General features: G+C 37.7%; 1 protein-coding gene across 3 annotated transcripts in view; it reads right to left on the bottom strand.

The window, feature by feature from the left end:
- Positions 1–20837, bottom strand: part of TXNDC16 (thioredoxin domain containing 16) — a 168476-nt gene that overhangs the window by 92876 nt on the left and 54763 nt on the right. For all 3 annotated transcript variants that reach the window (XM_069082230.1, XM_069082231.1, XM_069082232.1), the window contains one exon: positions 14249–14370. In XM_069082230.1, coding sequence (XP_068938331.1) covers positions 14249–14370 — 122 coding nt within the window. The remainder of the gene's footprint in view (positions 1–14248; positions 14371–20837) is intronic.

Genomic DNA, 20837 nt, shown 5'->3' with positions numbered 1-20837 from the left:
ACCTTCCTTCCTTCCTTCCTTCCTTCCTTCCTTCCTTCCTTCCTTCCTTCCTTTCTTCCTTCCTGAATACTATCCTTGAATTGAGCTTGGCCCACTACATCCACCATACCATCCTTGAATGCTGTGACTACTGTAGCTTGACTATTTCTTTCCCTCCTATGCATGGATGCTGCCACCCTTGTGCTACGTACTGCCATTGCTGGAGTCTGAGCTCTGTTCCAGTATTCCAAGATGCACGCTTCTGTAAGAGATGCCACTGTTGAGGCCTAAGCTTTGCTCCTCTTATTGCAGCATATAAGCACTACTGCTGCCACTGCCCCTGTGCCAGACCAAGTGCTGCTGCAGGTGTTGACATGGCTGGGGCTTAAACTTAGCCCCACTATGTCAGGTTAAATGTTGGTCTGGGAGCTATCAGTGCTCTTTTGGTTTTTAGTGCTACTCCCCTATGCTGGGGTCCACATTTCACCCTTCTTTACTAGCCGTTCCAGAGGATTACATAAGCCACTTCTTGAAAACTAAACAAACTCAATGCAATGCCATCCTGTTCTTGGGAAATGAACTGAAATGCATTTGCACATTCTTCCACATCCTCAATTGCAGAAATATCTCTGGGCACGTGTGTGTATGTGTATGTACATGCATATATGTGTACACACACATATGCTATGTTGTCTCCCCAATTCCAATATACACTTCTTGAGGGTAGGGATTGTCTTCACTTCTTTCTATACCTGGAGATTTGCACAGTGCTTGGCACAAAGTGAACTAGTAATAATGTTTGCTAATTCACTAATTATTTTTTTAATGGCTTAGAAAAGAAAAATGCAGACATTGTTAGTCCACCAACAATATATATCTCATGTGTATCTTTTTAAATTAAAAAAAATTTTTTTACAAAGATCCACCTTCTCTCCCTCTTACCTTCTTCCCACCCTCAATGAGTAAGCAAGAAAAACAAAACTCTTATTATAAACATATATAGACAAGCAAAACAACTTCTACAAAAATACATATGCAAAAATAAAGTCTCAGTCTGCACTCTGAGCCCATCACCTCTCTACTGGAAAATGTTTCATCACAAGTCCTCTAGAATTGTGACTGCTCATTGTATTGATCAGAATTCCTAACCTTTCTTTCAAAGTTGTCTGTCTTTACAATGTTACCGTGTAAATTGTTTTCCCCCAGCTATATCTTAAGATTGCACAACATTCTTTTGAAAGACAAATTTATTCAATGATCCTAGGGTGATAAACATCAAATAAGTTAGTCAAAGCTCTTCCTAAAAGGAGCTGTGAGTTCTGCCACCCAGCATGCACTTGCCTCTCCCGGCCTCCAGGTGAGGCACCACCTCTTCTCTCTCTTAAGGCTTTAAACCTGCCACTTCAAAGTTTACCATGGATGATGATATTGTTGTTCTTATTGTTGACCATGACTCTGTAATGTGCAAAGCTGGTTTTGCAAGAGATGATGACCCTCAGGCTATCTTCCTTCCATTGTGTGATGGTGGGTATGGGCCAGAAAGACATGGGAGATGAGGCCCAGAGCAAGAGTAAGTATTTTCAACAACTGGGATGACATGAAGAAGATATGGCATCATACTTTCTACAGTGAGCTCTGTGTGGCCCCTGAAGAGCACCCTGTGCTACTCACAGAAGCCCCTGTGAACCCTAAATCCAACAAAGAAAAGATGACTCAGATTATGTTTGAGGCCTTCAACACCCCAGCCATGTACATGCTGTGCTGTCCCTGCATGCCTCTGGTCATATCACTGGTATTGTGATGGACTCTGGTAATGGTATGACCTACATTGTTCCTATCTATGAAGGTTATGCCCTTCCCCACGCCATCCTCTGTCTGGATCTGCCTGACCATGATCTGATGGAGATCCTGACAGAGAGAGCGTACAGTTTTACTTCCACAGCTGGGATAGAAATCATGCGTGACATCAAGGATAAGCTGTTATGTTGCCCCATACTGTGAACAGCAGATGGCTACTGCTGCATCTAGCTCCTCTCTGCAAAAGAGCTATGAGCTCCTTGATGATCAGGTTATTATCATTGACAATGAGAGGTTCCAGTGCCCAGAAGCTCTCTTCCAAACATCTTTCTTAGGTATGGAATTCTGTAGAATCCACGAAACTACCTTCAACTCAATCAGGAAGTGTGATGTTGATATCTGTAAGGATATGTATGCCAATACCATAGTATCTGGTGGTACCACCGTGTACCCGGGCATTGCTGACAGGATGCAGAAGGAAATTACAGCCCTAGCTCTGAGCACAACAAAAATCAAGATCATTGGGGAGGCTAGGTGGTGTGATGAATGGAGCACCAACCCTGGAGTCAGGAGGACCTGAGTTCAAATCCGGCCTCAGATATTTAACACAAAACTAGCCATGTGACCTTGGGCAAGTCACTTAACCCCAAACCTTCCCCCCCTCCAAAAAGCCAAAAAAAAAAATCAAGATCATTGCCCCACCTGGGTGTAAATACTCTGTCTGGATTTGAGGCTCCAACCTGGCATCTCTTTGTACCTCCCAGTAAATGTGGATCAGCAAGAGTATGATGAATCCGGGCCCTCCACTGTCCACCATAAATGCTTCTAAAATGGACTGTTTATGGTTTTGTAATTTTTTTTCTTTTTTGTCAAAGGGTGTGCCATGATAATTTCCCCAAAAAAATATGACATTGGCATGGTGGGTTTTTGGTTTTTTGGGGTCTTTTTGGTTCTTGACTCAGGATTTAAAAACTGGAACAGTAAAGTTGATAAGCAGTCTAAGTAAGTTGGAAGCAAACATCCCCAAAGTCTTACAGTGCGTCTTTAGGCTTCTGATTGTATGTTTGCTTTGTTGTTGTTTTTTTTAATAGTCACTCCAAGTATTATATAATGCAGTGTTACAGAGTTACAAGCCTCTGTGAAGGCCATCCTCCGCTAGAGCAAAGGAGCTACGTAACAAAAATTCAGATTGGGGGGAGGGGGAGGTACTAGTATTGCTTTACATGTAAATTATATAATCCTTTATTTTAAAAATAAAAACCTTTTTGTATCTTCTGCCTTAATACTTGTTCTTTTTTTTAAAAAATTGTCAGTTATAACGAATGGTCCCCTAAATTTCCTCTCTACCCCCCAAATAGATGTGAATGAAGACTTTACAGTCTCCCTGCAAGTTCTGAGACTGGTGCCAGTACTTGGAGGAGGGAAGAAGCTTTACCTATACACTGACTTCGAACCAGTTCAAATAAAAGTGCAGATGCTAAAGAAAAAAAAGTTATTCCTAAGAGGTAAGAGTCTGTAACTGAAGAAAATGTTCAAAATGTGGTTTGATCAGGGCAAAGGACAAAAGAGCTATTGTCATTTTTCTCATTTGGGTAGTATTTCTCTCTTTAAAAAGCTGAAAAAGGTGGATTTTTTTAACTGACATTCACTACTGAATCATGTTGAGCTTACACCTTATTAAAACCCTAAGATTTTTTCCATTAGAGTTCATTTTCAAAGCATGTCTCTCTAATCCTACACTCATGAAGTTAAATTTTTTGAGCAAAACATAGTATGTTTGACTTATTTCTATTATGTGTAGCCCACTGTTGTAGCCAAACAATATTTTTTTGGTTCTTGATTCAGATCCAGTCTATTATCTAATATCTCATCCAGATTTATGTCACCTTAAATTCTACTAGTACCCCATCTATACTTAATCCAAGTTATTGACAAAATGTTAGCTATTTTCTGATAAGAGAAACAATGATTTAAACTGACAATGAAAGATTTTAGTGTTCTTCATTCATTTCAGTCATGTCTGACTATCCATGACTCCATTTGGAGTTTTCTTGGAAAAGATACTAGAGTGGTTGCCATTTTCTTCTCCAGCTCATTTTACAGATGAGAAAACTGAGGCAAACAGGGTTAAGTGACTTGACCAGGGTCACACAGGTAACATGTTTAAAGTCAAATCTGAATTCAGGTCTTCTTGTCTCCAGGCCCAACACTCTATCCACTGCACCACCTAGTTGTCCTACAATGAAAGGTCATATGGTATAAAAAGCATGGGACTTAAGAGGCAGAAAATCACAGAATTTCAGAATTGGAAGAGTGACTATTTGCAGTGACTATTTAGTTCAACCTATGCAAGAAAGTGAATCATTTCTACAACACTGCACTTTGGGATGTTAGGAAGTTTGTCTCTGCAACTTCTACCAATTGCTCTCAATTCTGTGGTCTGCAATGAAGTGAAGAAACTCCCAGAATCCTAGTGGCAAAAGAGTGGGTAGATGCAATGACAAAAAGCAGAACCACTGTAAACCAATGCTCACTACAATCCAGAAATGACCGACTACTCCACATTACTGCAAGTAACCAGAGATCATTGTACAACACTTCCCCAGGAGGGCTTGGAAGGCCATGGGGTTGTATTGCTGAGAAGGACTTTCTTAACTGGCAATAAGAGGGAGATTTTTTTAAAGTGTTTACCCAGCTCTCACAAAATAAGGGAGGTGGTCCCTTAGAGACTTCCCATGGGGCAAAATTTTTATTTCCCCTCACCCTCCCATACAGCTCTCAGGGAGAGGGAGGTTATGGTGGGTGGACCAAGGAAAACTAAGTGAGTGGCAGTAAAGAACAATCTAGCTCATGATGAAGATCAGTGGCTATGCAGTTAGTGTTATGCCCTTTTCTATAGCCCTGCTATTCCTGGTCCTGTTCCGACACATAGTGACTTTTTTACATGGAGAGATTCACTATAAACTGCAAAGATTAGGTATCACCTACATATAGACCTGGATGTTTAAATCTAGAACTCAGTCCTTATGACTCCTAGATTCAGTTACTCCTTCAGGAAACCACAAGATTGGTTTCCTATGTTTCTGCTTTAGCTTTTCTCTTTCTCTTTTTAATGATGTCAGTATCAGGCTTCTTGAATACTAGAAGTCAAGGTTGACCATTAATAATGACTATTAAAGTAGTGGACAGTCCTGGAGAAGATCTTAAGGCCCTTCACCACCAAGGGATGGTGGTAGGAACAATATTTTAACTCCTCCCATACAGGTTAGTATATTTTTTCCCTAAAAGATATTGAAACATTCCTTGTGAGACACAAATACCTCAGAGGATGAAGGGCTCAGACTGCAATTATTTTCTCATCACCCAACTGAAAACAGACACAAGGAACTCTCTAGAGTTATTCTAACAATTTACTAGTACATCACTACAGGTAATTCAAGCATCTTGAGGTGACATTGTTTAATGAATTGATTCAAGTGCCCTCTATGCCTATGCTTGTTGAATATCCTTCTCTTGCTATAGTTAAGCAAATATCTTTTTTTGGTAGTTATTGAATGACCTATGAGTGTCACTCTGCTCCAGTATCAAACCTAAGCTATAGAAAAACTGCCTGAGTCAGATCCGGTAGAAAAGTGGTCATTCTGAGGCTATATGAATTAGTACAACCTGTCTGGCTGACTAGATTTGCTTCCATAAGGACACAAAGGAGTCACTTTTATCCAAGTTAAGTACTAGTGTACCCTTGTTGAATGTCCTTTCTATTCTTTTTTTTTAAAGTAATCGGGGTTAAGTAACTTGCTCAAGGTTACACAGCCAGTTATTTCTGGGTGTGGTGCTAACTATCTGAGCCCAGATTTGATCCCCAGGTCATCCCGACACTGGGGCCGGTGCTCTTACTCGCTGAGCCACCTTGTCCTTTCTATTCTAGTTCTAAATAAAACTCTTTTTGTTAACTGCTGAATTACCTAGGAGTGTCTCATTTTGTCCTAACAATATACCCGAACTAAAAGGGAGCTGTCTTTATGTCCACACTTAAACATAGAATCTCTGTCACTTGCTACCTGTGACACTGAATTAGTAACATAACCTAAGACTCAGTTCTCTCACTTATAAAATGATAGAGTTGGGACTAGATTACTCCTATGACCCTTTATGATCTTTTATATATCATTCAATTCACCTAGAGAAACCATCACAACTTTTCTTTCATTTTCTTCTTCTGCCTGAAATAGCTTTAAAAACCTTTTTTTGTTGTCTTTAGCTTTCCACAACAACCTCAGCTCATCCTGAAATTTAGCACTTCTAACAAAATATTTGGACAACCGTACAATGGTTTTGTAGTCATCTATTACTCTTGTTTCCATTCTCCATATATCCTCTTTAAAATTCTAAGTTGGTTGTATATCCATAGCAGATTTTTCATATAACTCCCCTTTTTCCTCTTCATCACAACATTTTCTTTTTGTATCTTCAGAACTTCATGATAGGTTCCCATCCTATTTTGGACTCCCCTATACAAGTTTAGTTTCTAGGACTCCACCTATTCTTCTGAACTTTCTGAAATTTGCTTTCCCAAAATCTAAGGTGTATGTCAAACTGTGCTCAACTTTTCTTTTACTCTATCACAAACTCCTCTCCTCTCATTTCTACCCCCAACAGTTTCTTCTTTCCTATTTGTGAGAGTTAAATTCAAAGCAAAGGGTTCCTTCCAGTTCTAGATCTATTACCCAGACAAGTACATCTTTTACCCAGAAATATTACCACTAAAATCCCAATACCCTAAAAAGATCAAAGAAAGAGGAAAACGGTCCATGTGCACAAGAATATTTACAGCAACTCTCTTTGGTATAGAAAAGAATTAAGAGGATGTCAATAACTGGGGAGTAGATGAACAAATAGAAGTCTATTAATATAATTGTTGTTTAGTTGGTTCAGTCTTATTTAACTCTTTGTGACCCCATTTAGGGTTTTCTTGGTAAAGATATTAGAGTGGTTCACCATTTCCTTCTTCGGCTCATTTTAGAGATTACTGTGCCATAAGAAATATGAAAAGGACAAATATGAAATGGATAAATTGAGAGAAATCTAAGAAGACATTTATGAATTGATGCAGAGTGAAGTCAGTAGAACTGGAGAAAAACATATCTGAAAGAATTAAGAACTTTGACCAGATGTTCAACTCCACAACTCCAGAAGACTAATGACTAATAATGAAATAAGCTATTCTACTCCTGCAGAGAAAGGGGTGATGAATTCACTAGAATTCCTTCATCATTCATTCACAGAATGAAACATACATTTCAAGACATGACCAATGTCAAGCTTTGTTGGGACTATGTAAATGTGATGCAAGTTGTGTTTTTTTTTTACATCTCAAAGGTAGCCCATGGATCCCTCTCCCTCTGACATCTGTTCCATATGACATCTGGTATTTTTTTAGAGAGGAAAAATTATAAAAGCATGTGCAGTAAGTAATACTTGTGGACACCTCACCTCCATGAAAGGGTATTTCTTGTAAGCAACAGATTGCAGGGTTTTGTTTTCCTATCCAATCTGTTACCCTTTTTTCATTTTATTGGGTTGTTATTCCACTTATATTTAAAGTTATATAAGTAAAGTTTATATTTTTTTCACTATTTCTAAAGTTAGGGTTTTAAGTTTTGATTGCTCCTCTCTTCTACTGTAAACACAGTATTATCTCCCTTCAATAAATTTACTTGAATCATTTTTTTAACATGGTCCTGTTCCCACTGACTCCTTTCCCCTCCCTCTGATTCCTTCTTCTTATTCATTACTTCTTTCCCTTTAGTATTTTGTCTATTTGTTCCTTCTTTTGCCCCTATCCAGTTATATATTTCTTCTCTCTTTTCTTGTTCTCAATGACATAAATTCCCCTTCCTCTTACCCTTTTTCAGCTAGTCTTAGTAGTTTTTTTCACTTAATTTATATGTCTCTTTCCCAAAAAAAGTTTCTCTCACTCTTTTCATTATCCATCTTTTCTTTCAGTTTATTCTAGATCTATAATCTCTGATTCATGACCCCTATAATATTCTGGTCTTTCTTTTTTTTCTGCAGTTTTCATGCCACCAAAGCTTCCCAGGTGTCCATTCTAGGCTCTGCCCTCTAGGTGCTTTCTGCCAATGCCTTGTAGAGTTTATTTACCCTATGGATTCCCTTTTCTATTGTGCCTCCCTCTCAGACCATGATAATTACTGCCACATGTCAGAGAGGACACTGCCCAAAGGTAGGGACTCTCTCTCTTCTCCTCTGTGCCACAGATCTACCTGCTGTCTTGCTGAATTATTTCCTACATTCACCTAAAAATCTCCTCTCCATGCTCATGTTCTCCCACTCCTCCAGGTGCCAGGTACCCCCAGGTTTCTACCACTTCCTCTTCTCAAGAGAAGCAGACTTTTTGAACTCTTCTGATTTTCTTTCTAAAAATGTTTCAAACTCCTTTTTATTACTTAACCCCCATCTGTTGTCCTATTTACATTTTCAGAATAGGTCACCTTGGGCTACATCCTGAGCTTCAATGCTCTTCAGAGCATGTTGTTCTGTTCCCTCTGCCTTTTTCTAGGGAGTGCTGAATAGTCTTGAATTATTCAAATATCCTTTCCTTTTTATTTGAAGGTCCTTCTCCAAATACCTTGCAGAACTTGCTATTTCTGAATTGAATTGTTGAATTTAAGTACTATTCCTCTTGGAGTTTACAGCCTTGGAATTTTTTTCTGCAGGCAATCTGTGAATTTCTCAACTGAAATTTCATTTTCTATGTTCAGAAGTTCTAAGTTCTTCTCTTCTATTGTTTCTTTCATTATTGTCTTAAGGGTTTTTTGTTTTGTCGTGTTCTTCTGTGACACCTAGGATCCCTACAGTTGTCCCTATGCATTCTGTCTTTGAGATCTGTATATTTTGATTATTTTGAGCATAGAGTATGATTTCTTTTAATGTTTTGTTTTTTGCTTCTCTTCTTCTAGGTTGTCCTACATTTCTATTTATTTACATTCCCAATTTATTGCTCTCTCCTTTGTTTCATTGGTGTAGCTTGCCATTGCAGATTCAAGTTTTTCTTTTCTGCTCTTTTTTTCTGCTGTGTAGACCATAAATTCTACACTTGTAATTCCCATTTCTCTTTTAACCCATTCAGGAACAGTATGTTGTGGTTCTATGCTGTCCTCAAATTCCACAAAATCCTCTGTATAAACCTTCATTTTGCAGTATTTATGCATATATGCCCGATTTTGTTCTAGATGTGGAGGCCATATTTTCCCATTACTGGTTTTCCTGCTGATTTATCTATTCATTTCAAAGTCTGTGAGAATTTTTCTTCCAGAAATCTTTGGTACTTTCAATCTAACCTCCAGTCCCTCTTTCCAGTTTTCCTTATTACTCACTTTCTGAATTCCTCCCCTCTAACTATAGTTTCATTAGGAACTAGATCTCAAAAAGTCTCAGGCTCTTCACACAGCAGACAATTCACAATTCACCAGCTTAGGCCTCTGCCCTAACAGAATTTTGGGTGGTCAGAAGTGGCCCCAGCTAGACACCATGCTTTTTCCCTTGGGTTTGGTGTTCTTTTAATGACTCTACAAGACATCAACAATAAAAACAAAATCAAAATAATGAAAAAAATAGAAGACAATGTGAAATACCTTAGAAATACAACTGACTTGGAAAACAGATCCAAGAGAAATAACTTTTTAAATTATTGGATGTGCTGAAAGTCATAAACAAAAAAAAAAGAGCCTAGACACCATTTTCAAGAGATCATCAAGGAAAAGTGCCCTGATAGTCTAGAACTGGAGAGTAAAATAGAAATAGAAAGAATCCACTGATCACCTCCCAAAAGAGATCCCAAAATGAAAAATCACAGGAATATTACAATCAAATTCCACAGTTCCAAGGACAAGGACAAAATAGTACAAGCAGCCAGAAAGAAACAATTCAAGTATGGTGGAATTACAGTCAGGATAACATAAGACATAGAAGTTTCTATATTGAAGGATCAGAAGGCTTGGAATATGATATTCTGAGGGATAAAGGAGCTAGTATTACAATTAAGAATCACCTACCCAGCAAAACTGATTTTAATGCTTCAGGGGAAAATGGACATTCAATGAAATAGAGGACTTTCAAGCACTGCTGATGAAAATACCAGAGCTAAATAGAAAATTTGACTTCCAAATAAAAGATTCCAGAGAAGCACAAATAGGTAAACAGGATAGGGAAACCATAAGGGACTTAATAAGGTTAAATTGTTTACATCCCTACATGTGAAGATGATACTTGTAACTCATAAGAACTTTCTCGTTATTAGAGCAAGTAGGAGTATATATAGAGAGAGGGCACAGGTTTGAGTTGAATATTATGGGAAGATATCTAAGAAAAATAAAATTTGGGGGTAAGAAAGAAGCATGCGCTGGGAGAAAGGGAAATGTAGGATAAGGTAAGTTATCTGACATTAAGAGGCAAGATAAGAGTTTTTACAGTAGAGGGAAGGTAAAGGAGGTAGTGGGAAATGGTTGAAGCTTACTCTCACTGGAAATGGCTCAAAGAGGTAATAACATACACACTCAATTGGGTATAGAAATCTATCTTCCCCTACAAAAAAGTAGAAGGGGAAGGGGAATAAGAGAAGGGGGAGGAGGAGGATGCTCATAGAAAGGAGGGTGGACTGAAGGAGGCAGTAGTCAGAAGCAAAACACTTGAGGAGGGACAGGGTGAAAAGATAGATAGAATAGAATAAAGGGGGGGGGTGAAATAGGACAGAGGAAAATACAAAAATTTAGAGGAATAGGATAGAGGAAAATAGCAATCAAGTGTTGTAGCAGCAAGCACCCCAAGCGTCCCTAGGGTTTGCTGCCACCACAGGTTCTTAGATCTGCTTTGTTAAAGGAAAGCAACTCAAAATGGGTTAATAAGCTTACTTTAATCAGTTAGATATGTATCGTTTACCTAGTTCAGGGGAAAAAGGTCAGCACCCCAAACTTCAGAATATACAGACAGAATTATCAAGTAGACAGGTTTTCAAACTGTCCAACCATTACATCCATACCAAATCAACATCTGGGTTTCAACATCTGGGTTTTTCAAAGGCGAGGGGGGGAGGGGGTCTCAACAACGGCTTCCCAGAATCCAGATCAAATCACAAGAACACTTCTCAAAGTGAGCCCCAAAACAAAGCCTCACATCAGGGCTTATATATATAGCCTTCTCCTGGCTCAGAGAATGTAACAACCTTATTGACCCACTGGCCAATCAAAAAAGATCTACTGAAAAACAAACCTCCCACTCCAGGCTCCAGGTGCACTTTAGCCTAGGGGCAGGGAAGATATTAAAAATTTACATTCCCATTACAAGTGTGAAAAAATTTTTGAAGTAAGTTTCTCTGATAAAGGCTTCATCTCTCAAAGATATTGAGAAATGAATGAAATGTATAAAAGTAACCATTACCCAACTGGAAAAATGGTCAAAAAAATGAGCAGTCAGTTTTCAGATGAAGTAATCAAAGCTATCTATAGCCACATAAAAAAAATGTTCTAGATCACTATTGATTGGAAAAATGGAAATTAAAACAATTCTAAGGTACTACCTTATACCTATTAGATTAGTTAATAGGACAGAAAGGGAGAATGACAAATGTTAGAGGGAATGTGGGAAAACTGAGACACTGATGCACTGTTGGTGGAGGTGTGAAATGATTCAACCATTCTGTACAGCAATTTGGAATTATGCACATATTTATAGCAGCTCTTTTCTGGTGGCAAAGAATTGGAAACAGAAAGGATGCCTATCAATTGAGGAATGCCTAAACATCTGTAGTATAAGACTGTGATTGAACACTATAGTGATATAAGAAATGATGAGGTAGATGCAATTAGAAAAACCTGGAAACACTTACATGAACTGATGGAAAGTAAAACAAGTAGAACTAGAAGAGCATGTGTAATGCGAATGTAAATTTTAAAGATCTTCCCTGCCCCTAGGCTAAAGTGCACCAGAAGCCTGGGGAGGGAGGCTTGTTTTTCAGAAGATACTTTTTGATTGGCCAGTAGGTCAAAAGGGTTGTTACATTCTCTGAGCCAGGAGAAGGCTATATAAGCACTGATGTGTAGCTTTGTTTTGGGACTCACTTTGAGAAGTGTTCTGTGATTTGATCTGAATTCTGGGAAGCCGATGTTGAGAGTCCCCCAGCTTTGAAAAACCCAGAATGTGGAAACCCAGATGTTGACTGGGTATGGATGTAATGGTTGGACAGTTTAGAAATCTGTCTACTTGATGTTTCTGTCTTGATAATTCTGTCTGTATGTTCTGAAGTTCGGGGTGCTGATCTTTTTCCCCTGAACTAGGTAAATGATATACATCTGACTGATTAAAGTAAGCTTGTTAACCCATTTTGAGTTGCTTTCCTTTAACAAAGCAGATCCAAGAACCTGTGGTAGCTGCAAACCCTGAGGACGCTTGGGGTGCTTGCTGCTACAGCATGATACACAGTAATAGCAATACTGTAAGAAATCAATTGTGAATGATGTAGCTATTCTCATCAATACAATGATCCAAGATAACTCTAAAAGACTTATGATGAAAGATGCTATCCATTCCCAGAGAAAGAACTGATAGAGTCTGAATATAAATCGAAGCATACTTTTTTACTTTGTTTATTTTTCTAGGTTTTTCTTTTGGTCTATGTTTTCTTTTACAACATGACTAATATGGAAATATGTTTTGCATGACTACACATGTATAACCTATATCAAATTGCTTGCCTTCTCAATGAAGGTTTGAGGAGGGAGGGAGAACATTTGGAGCTCAATTTTTAAAATGAATGCTGACAGTTGTTTCTATGTGTAATTGGGGAAAAATAAGATATTAAATGTAAATAAAATAATCTCACTTTTCTTACTATTTTTTGTTTTGGAAAATATAGTTATTTTCAAGTTAATATAGAATGTTTCATTATTTTTACTTTATCTAATAAATATATGAAAATATTATCCATTTTAATTTCTAATATGAAAAAAGCAATAGATAATCCCTACATAAACAAAAACTCTTTGAGCTCCTCTACAATTTTTGAGGGTAAAAGGATGTGGGGCAGCTAGGTGGTGCAGTGAATAGAACACCAGCCCTGGAGTCAGGCAGACCTGAGTTCAAATCCAGCCTCAGACACATCACTTATTAGCTGTGTGATCTTGGGCAAGCCACTTAGCCCCAATTGTCCTGCCTTCCTCATCTCCAAAAAGACAAAAAAAAAAAGATTCTGAGATCAAAAAGTCTGGGAACTGTTAGTGGAATCCTTGCTCAAATTCTTATAATGTTATATATCTATTACACAATAGATAGCTTTATGAAAAAATCAAGTTTTTCAACAAACTATTTCATTATGATTCTATTCAGGAAAGAAACACAATTTTAAAAAAATGTAACTTCTATAATCTAGAGTTGTGAAACAACAAAATAATGCTGCTCTACTTCACAAAGCTGCTTTAAAAATAAATAATAATCATAAAAGAAAAAATAAGGAAAATAAACAACTGGGAAATAACAATTTCTAGGATAAAATGTATGCAGCAGAGTTACATAACATAATTAATTTAACTGACTTCAATTATACACAGTGTAAAAAAGAAAGAAAACATTAAAAACAAGCATTTTAAAGTATATATGGCAGGCATTGTGCTAAGCACTTTAAAAATATTATCTCATTTGATCCTTAAAACAACTTTGAGAGGTAGGTGCTATTATGCCTATTTCATGGTTGAGGAAACTAGGACAAAGAGAGGTTAAATGACTTGCCCAAAGTCACACAGCTAGTAAGCGTCTGAGGCTGGATTTAGACTTAGGTCTTCTTAACTCCAGGGAGGAAAAAAGGGAAAGAGGAGGAGGGAGAGTAAGAACAATTAATATAATGCAGATAATTCTATACCCACTATTCCACTGAATGAGCATGACTGAAGTTAGGGTATGGATTGCCAACTTCCCTTACTCACTTGCCAAAATCAGTTAAACTTGGAGATTTCCTATAAAGAGTGTAATGTGAATAGTACATGGTTTTTTTTTCCTTTACATGCTGATTTTCTTTTGTGTTTGTTTGTTTTTTAAAGCAATCGGGGTTAAGTAACTTGCTCAAAGTTACACGGCTAGTTATTTCTGGGTGTGGTGCTAAGTGTCGGAGCCCGGATTCGATCCCCAGGTCGTCCCGACACTGGAGTCGGTGCTCTTACTCATTGTGCTACCTGGCCGCCCCAACATGCTTATGTTCAAGACCAATTCCACCTTAAGATGCAACTCCACTGTAATTAGTCAATGTTAATTAAATGCCACAGAATAACAAAGTTAGAAAGTAGACAAGATCAACAAAATATATTTTCAAGTTTGACACTATGGTCATAATCTCCTATTTTATTTACCTTCTACACAGTTACACAAATATAGTAACACAACAAAATTAAAAGTTTTTACTTAGTACCTGGTGTTCCAATTGCTCTCACATATATGAGGGCAATATTTGTTTTTCCCTTCAAAGCATTTTCTATATTTTCAAAGTCTTCTACTGAAGTAACGTATTTTATTTCATTAAATAGAAGTGCACTGTAAAAGAAAAAAAATCTAGTTTACATACATTCCTTCCACAAAAAGTAAGATAAAACAATTAAGTCAACTTATCTCAAACCTTTGATTCCATAATAGTGGCAAAGAGAACCAATTGAAAAATCACAAAACAAATTTAGTTTAAACTTTTAACTTTTAATATTAATTAATAACAAGAAAAATTAGAATTAATCTACTTGGTTAGATCCATAATCCTCATCAGCAGTCTATTTCTTAAAGTGACAACAAGGTACAATTCATGTGATAGCATGATTATCTTCCACAATATCAGTTCAATTCAACTCAACATTTTTTGAGAATGTGAACAAGTGTATGTTTGTAGACAATGGGGAAGCAGCCAATAGACAGGGAGAGACTAAAAATAAGTGAGAGGGTGGAGATGACAGAAGAGGCAATTTCTTGGAGAAGATGGGATGAAATAGGATGTCTTGGCAAGAAGGGCCACATCTGCGGTGGCTAGGTGGTGCAGTGAATAGAGTACCAGCCCTGGAGTCAGGAGGACCTGAGTTCAAATCCGGCCTCAGACACTTAACACCAAAAAAAAAAAAAAAACCCTAGCCGTGTGACTTTGAGCAAGTCACTTAACCCCAAATTCCCTACCTTCCCCCTCCAAAAAAAATCCCCCCAAAAGGGCCACATCTTCATGGAAGATGGGGTGAATCAAATAGTGGCTGAAGGCAGTGAGATGAAGAAGAGAGGAAAAAAGAGAGCTCTCAGTGAATAGTCTCAATATTTTTTATAAAAATGAGTCAAAATTCTCAGCTGAGAAGGTGGAAGGAAGAGGAACAAGGGCTGTTTAAGAAGGAATGACAACGTTTGGAAAAGTTGCTGTGGGTAGGTGTAATAATGAGTTAATAAGGAAAATGTATAAGGATTTATCACAATTTTTTAGTCAATATAGTTTCATGATTTTCTCCACCTGCATAGGAATGAAGACAACATACGGTGGGAGTGATCCAAGGCTGTGGCTTGGCAGGGCAAGACTGGCTATATGATAAGAGGACAAAGAACTCAAGAAAAGAGGACGATATAGAGGTTTACCAAGAGGTCAATATGGGGAAAGAAAGAGTATTGCTAGGGCTGGGGTGATGTCCCATGAGAGAACTGAAGGGTCAGGGATTAAAGGTCACACTGTTGACAAAGAACAAGGTTTTTTGGAAGACAGAAGAAGTGAAATACCAATAGCTTTGTGATCAGATAAGGAAATTTCAGAGTTCATGAATGTGAAACTCTTGAATTTGCAGGTGACAGAAAGATCAAAGTTTTGACCATCTTTATATGTGGCTAAAGTGGGGAAGAGATCATGGGACATGAGTAAGTTGAGGAACTGTAAGGTTAGGGTGTCTGATGAAGTATCAATATGTATGTTGATGTCTCCTAGTACAAGAGTAGAAGCTAGAGATTACAGAAAAACTGTAATCCAGCACTGAAAGAAAGGATAATAACAACAGCTACAAGAATTTTGATTGGGTGCTAGATAATATTTAAGTGAACCTCAAAGAACAAATGGTTGCTAAGTTATAGAATACAAGAAGTAAGTGGTTATGGGGGCAGAGACTATTACAACTCCCACATGAGGGAATGAGTAAAGGAGCAGACAATGTTGGAATGAACAACCAGGTAGACCATGTCATGAGGAGGAAGCCAGGTCTTAGTGAAAGCCAGAAGATGAAAAGAGCAGGGAAAATTTTAAGAAAGCTAGCTTGTTGCCTAGGGAGCAGGAATTCCAGGGAGCACAGTGGAAAGGGTTGGGTAGCTCTGGGATGGGACACTGGATGGGAGAGTGCATTTGAGGCATATGGGGTATATGGGGATATATGCAATGAGGTATATGGGGATAAGGAATCAGGTAGCACTGTGACAGCATATGAAGTCTAAATGATGAGAGGGTTCAGAATCAGTGAGATGGGGAGAGGATAATCAGGGGGAAGTTTTTCAAACATTAAAGGAAGATTTTAGATAATATTTTCAATGTCTAGATGGGTCTGGCCTCAGGGTAGAGTCCTTTCAGAGCCTTAAGTAAGTCAGGCAAGGAAGTAAGTGCATGGAACATAAGAAATGGTGTGTGTGTGTTTGTGTGTATTTATTCATATCTCCAGGTTTATTTCTGGAATTCAAAACTTCTGCCTCCTACACTCTCGGGCTGAGTTGGCATACCTCCTTTAGTCTGTAATTTGGATGCTGCTATTTTGTATAAGGTTGCTGGTACTGGGCCCTGACCTTTGCCTCAATCCCTGCCATCTGTTTCCTGGAATGTTTGGGAAGATGTTTAAGGGGAAAGTGACTACTATTTTAAAAGCAAAATTGCATAAATAATTTAATAAAAAGCATACATTATATACGTACAAATTATATACATAAAGTATGTCTATAATGTGAAAAAAGTTAATGTATCCAAAGACCTGTACTGATCCCAGAGGGCCTCAGTGTTTACACTTCTAAAACTAGGAGTATGCTCTCTTTCATGTTTTTTGATTTATTTCAATCTCTGACAAAAATTCTCAACATGATAATCTTTTTTAAAACCCTTGGGTATAAAGATTAAACTTACATTAATTCACCTAATGGGGTGGGGGAACCATAGTGACAATCTACCAATCCTCTATGACAATAGTTATTTTTAACAACAGGTAACATGTATCCATCAACAACTATAATATTTTATCCTCAGTTCCTTTAAAATGTTTGATTAGGTTAATTCTAGTAATTGAGGTATTGCAGGTTTATAAATTAAGTCTAGAATAGTGTTTCTAAACTTCAAATCCACTACAGATTTTTACCAGTCCACAAAACAGGATGACCAAAAGAGAATTCAAGCTATTTTGGGAACAAAAGGAGGATAAACAAATAAATATAACAATAGCAATGATTAAAGTGCTAAAGTTAATAACAATAATATAACGGACAAGGAAATGATAACAAATGACAAGAACACAGAATCACCTAAGTCTTATTTCGCTTCCACTCTGTTTTGGTTTTTATAGTCTTTCTCGTTTGCACTTGTTTTCTCTCTCAATGTTTTCTCTCCCTTAGACTTAGACAGAAAGGGTCTCCCCAGCCTGCCCCATCCCTGCCTCCAGAAGTAATGGCAATTACAAGCACATGGCGGCACTGGGAACATGTTTTGCCCTTAGCATCTCATTCTGAATTAAGAGTTTCTAGATGCTGCTTCCACTTTCAGTCTTTTTCCCTGATTAGAGACCAGCATAAACTAAAAAAAAGTCTAGATATCATACCTTTCACCTTCCCCTGCTATTGCCAACCCCCTGAAATTAAGTACATTCATTTATATACATGTTGTCTATCCCCAAGAGAATATAAACTCTATGGGGACAAGGACTTCTTCATTCTGTATTTGTATTCCAAGACCGAGGAAGGAACTGTCACATAATAAGAGACTAGAGCCTAGGATTCATAAATGTTTATTGATTAATTTACTAAACATGAGTCAATCATGTGACATAGAATTAGAAAAACTACATGTCATTTGAAGTTACATTGATAAGGTTAATGTACCTTCCAAAAGGAAGAAGGTAACAGATTCATTATACTCTACACTCAGACAAAATTCAAACTATTGTGTTGTTCAGTGACAGGTATCAAATTTATGAAAATATGACATTTAGAATGTGAGCTCATTGAGAATAAGGATTATTTTTTCCTTTTCTCTGTATCCTTAGTGCTTACAACAGTGCTTGGCATATAGTAGGTACATAAGAAATGATTGTTGACTAACTGGGGTGAACCTTGAGGAAGACAACCAAGTTAATGCAAAGACTGCATATCATGATATACGAGGATTAGTTGAAGGAATTGGTGATGTCTAGATAAGAGAAAGCTTAAGAAGGAAATGATAACTATCTGCACATATTTAAATGATTCTCATGTGGAAAAAAATTAAACTTGTTTTGCTTAGGGTTGGCAGGAATCTCAAAAGTCATTTAATCCAGCCTCTAATATTACAAATGAAGATATATAGGCTCAGAGAAGGCAAATGACATGCCCAGGTTAGATGGACCTAGGAAAAGGTGCAATTTAAGATGGTTGTAAAGAAAAACTAAGTAACAATTGGAGTTGTCAGGAGGCAGAATCAAATAGCAGATTAGCAGAAAGAAATATGGCCTACTCCTCCCCTACAACACAACACCTCTTCCACAACAATCAAACAAATCTACTAGACCAAAATATTATCAGGAAATAAAAAATCATAGCCAGTCATATCCATCCTAGGTCATTATGACAGGCATTAAGATACAGGGTTGGGATCTGGCCAGGAACGCAGGGCCATACACAGTATTTCAGTGCTTAGGGACTGAAAGAAGATTTAGATTGGGCACCGGTGCAGGAAGCACCAGAGCAGGGGATCAGGGAACCAACAAAAGGTATAGCAATGGGTGCCATCTAGCAACTCTGTCACTCAGTCCCAGATCATAGATCCAGGGCAGACTGAGGAAGAACCTACACCTAGAGGTCATGGACAGGATAATAATGGTCTCAGATCCTTGCTGTGTATTGAGCAAGAAATAACATCAGAAGCAGTGACTGTGCAGCTCTGAATCTAGAAGCAAAGACCAGGCGGAAGCCTGGAATAACAAGGGAGGTAAAATAACCAGAGCAAGAATGACAGACTAAAGGGGAATATGTAATTCAGTCATTCTGAACCTGCAAAGCCTCCCAAGCAGGCTAATAGTAGCTGAGCCCAATATAAATTTGCTGAAACTTCCAAACAGGGACAAGATGACAGAGGTATTGCTCAGACCCAAAGGTGGATCAAGGACTATCACAGAGCTAAAACTAGAAGAGAAGGGAATAGACTCTGCTCCAGGTCACATCACTTTAAAAACAAAAAAAAAAGCTTGCAGGAACCTAGTCTGAGCTGTCCTTGAGATCATGGAAAAATACAATACTCAATACACTAAGAAAGAAGCAGAAAGATCCAAGAGGACAGAAACTCAGCCAAGACATTTGTCCCCAAAATGTATAGTTCCCAGGCCTCACATAAAATCCAAAATCAAGGAACAGATGGGGAGAATTAGTAAACAATAATCCATCATAAAAAGGCAGACAAGGAAATTCAAGACACAAACCCTGAAAAGAATGACTCAAAGAAAAAATGCAGCTTGGGACACAAGTCCAACAAGAATCATTGGAATAGAAGAAACTTGAGGTGTTTTTTTTAAAAAAGGGGGAGCTAAAAATCATTTACAAAACCAAATGAGAGCAGTAGAGGTAAAAAATGCAAAAATAAATAAGAGCTATGGAAGAAAGATATGTAAAGAAAATCAATAGTTTGGCACGAGGCACAACACTTTACCCAAGAAAATAACTCTCTAAAAAATAAGAATTGTTCAAATGCAAGCTAATTTTTCCATGAAAAGTAAAGAAACATTAAAACAAAGTCAAAAGACTGATTAAAAATAAAAGATAATGTGAAGTATCTAACAGGAAAAACAACTGACCTGGAAAGCAGACTGAAGAGAGACAATTTGAGAATCATTGACTTCCTGAAAGCTGTGACCAAAAATGGATCCTAGACATTCTACTTCAAGAAACTGTTAAAAGAAAACTGCACAGATTTCTCAGGAATTGGAAAAGTAGAAATTGCAAGAATCCAGAGTCACCTCCTGAAAGAAATCCCAAAATGAAAATTCCCAGTGATATGATAGCCAAAATTCAGAGCTCCCAGTCAAGGAAATAATACTGCTAGCACCCAGAAAGAAAGAATTAAAAGTAACTGGGTGCCACAAACAGGATCACACAAGATTTAACATTTAACATCATAAAAAAGTAAAGAGCTTGGAATATATATTCCAAAAAAAGTTAAGATTTAAGTTTTACAAGCAAGAAGAATTCTACAAAAGAAAAAAACTGCCGTATCTGCCATATTTACATAAAAAGGTAAAGATGAGGAAGCAATCATAAGGGACTACTGTTTACAGTCTTATATGGACATATGATATATGTATCCCCTTAGAACTTTACTTTCATTAGGATTTATAAAAGGAAGACTCCCCTTTATTAAACAAGAGGGCCTAGGAATTATTCTGTTATGTCTTGTTGATTGTAAAAAGAAGAATGGAAAGGGAGGGGACATGGAACTGGAGGCATGAAGGCGTGGAGGGGAAGGAAAAGAAGAAAGAAAAAATGATCTCATTTAAATGTTGTATGACAGGAGAAGTTCATACAAACAGGAGGGAAAAACAGGAAGGGGCAGAGGGAAATACTTAATTAGTGGGAACTTAAATTCTTAACAGTGGGAACTTAACTAACATCTGAACAGGTTAAAGGATGGAAGAATACACATACACAGAGAGCTGGGTACAGAAATACCTTTCAGCCAACAGGGAAAAAGGAAGGAAAGAGGTTAAGGGAAGGGGAGGTGAAAAGAATGGGGAGAGTACATCAAGGGAAAACTTAGTCAGAGGTAAAACAAACTCTTAAAGAGG

This window comes from Petaurus breviceps, unplaced genomic scaffold (assembly GCF_028583685.1).
Source record: "Petaurus breviceps papuanus isolate PSGF00001 unplaced genomic scaffold, PetGlider_PUasm1.0 164, whole genome shotgun sequence".
NCBI lineage: Eukaryota > Metazoa > Chordata > Mammalia > Diprotodontia > Petauridae > Petaurus > Petaurus breviceps.
This window is presented reverse-complemented; position numbering and strand designations above follow the sequence as displayed.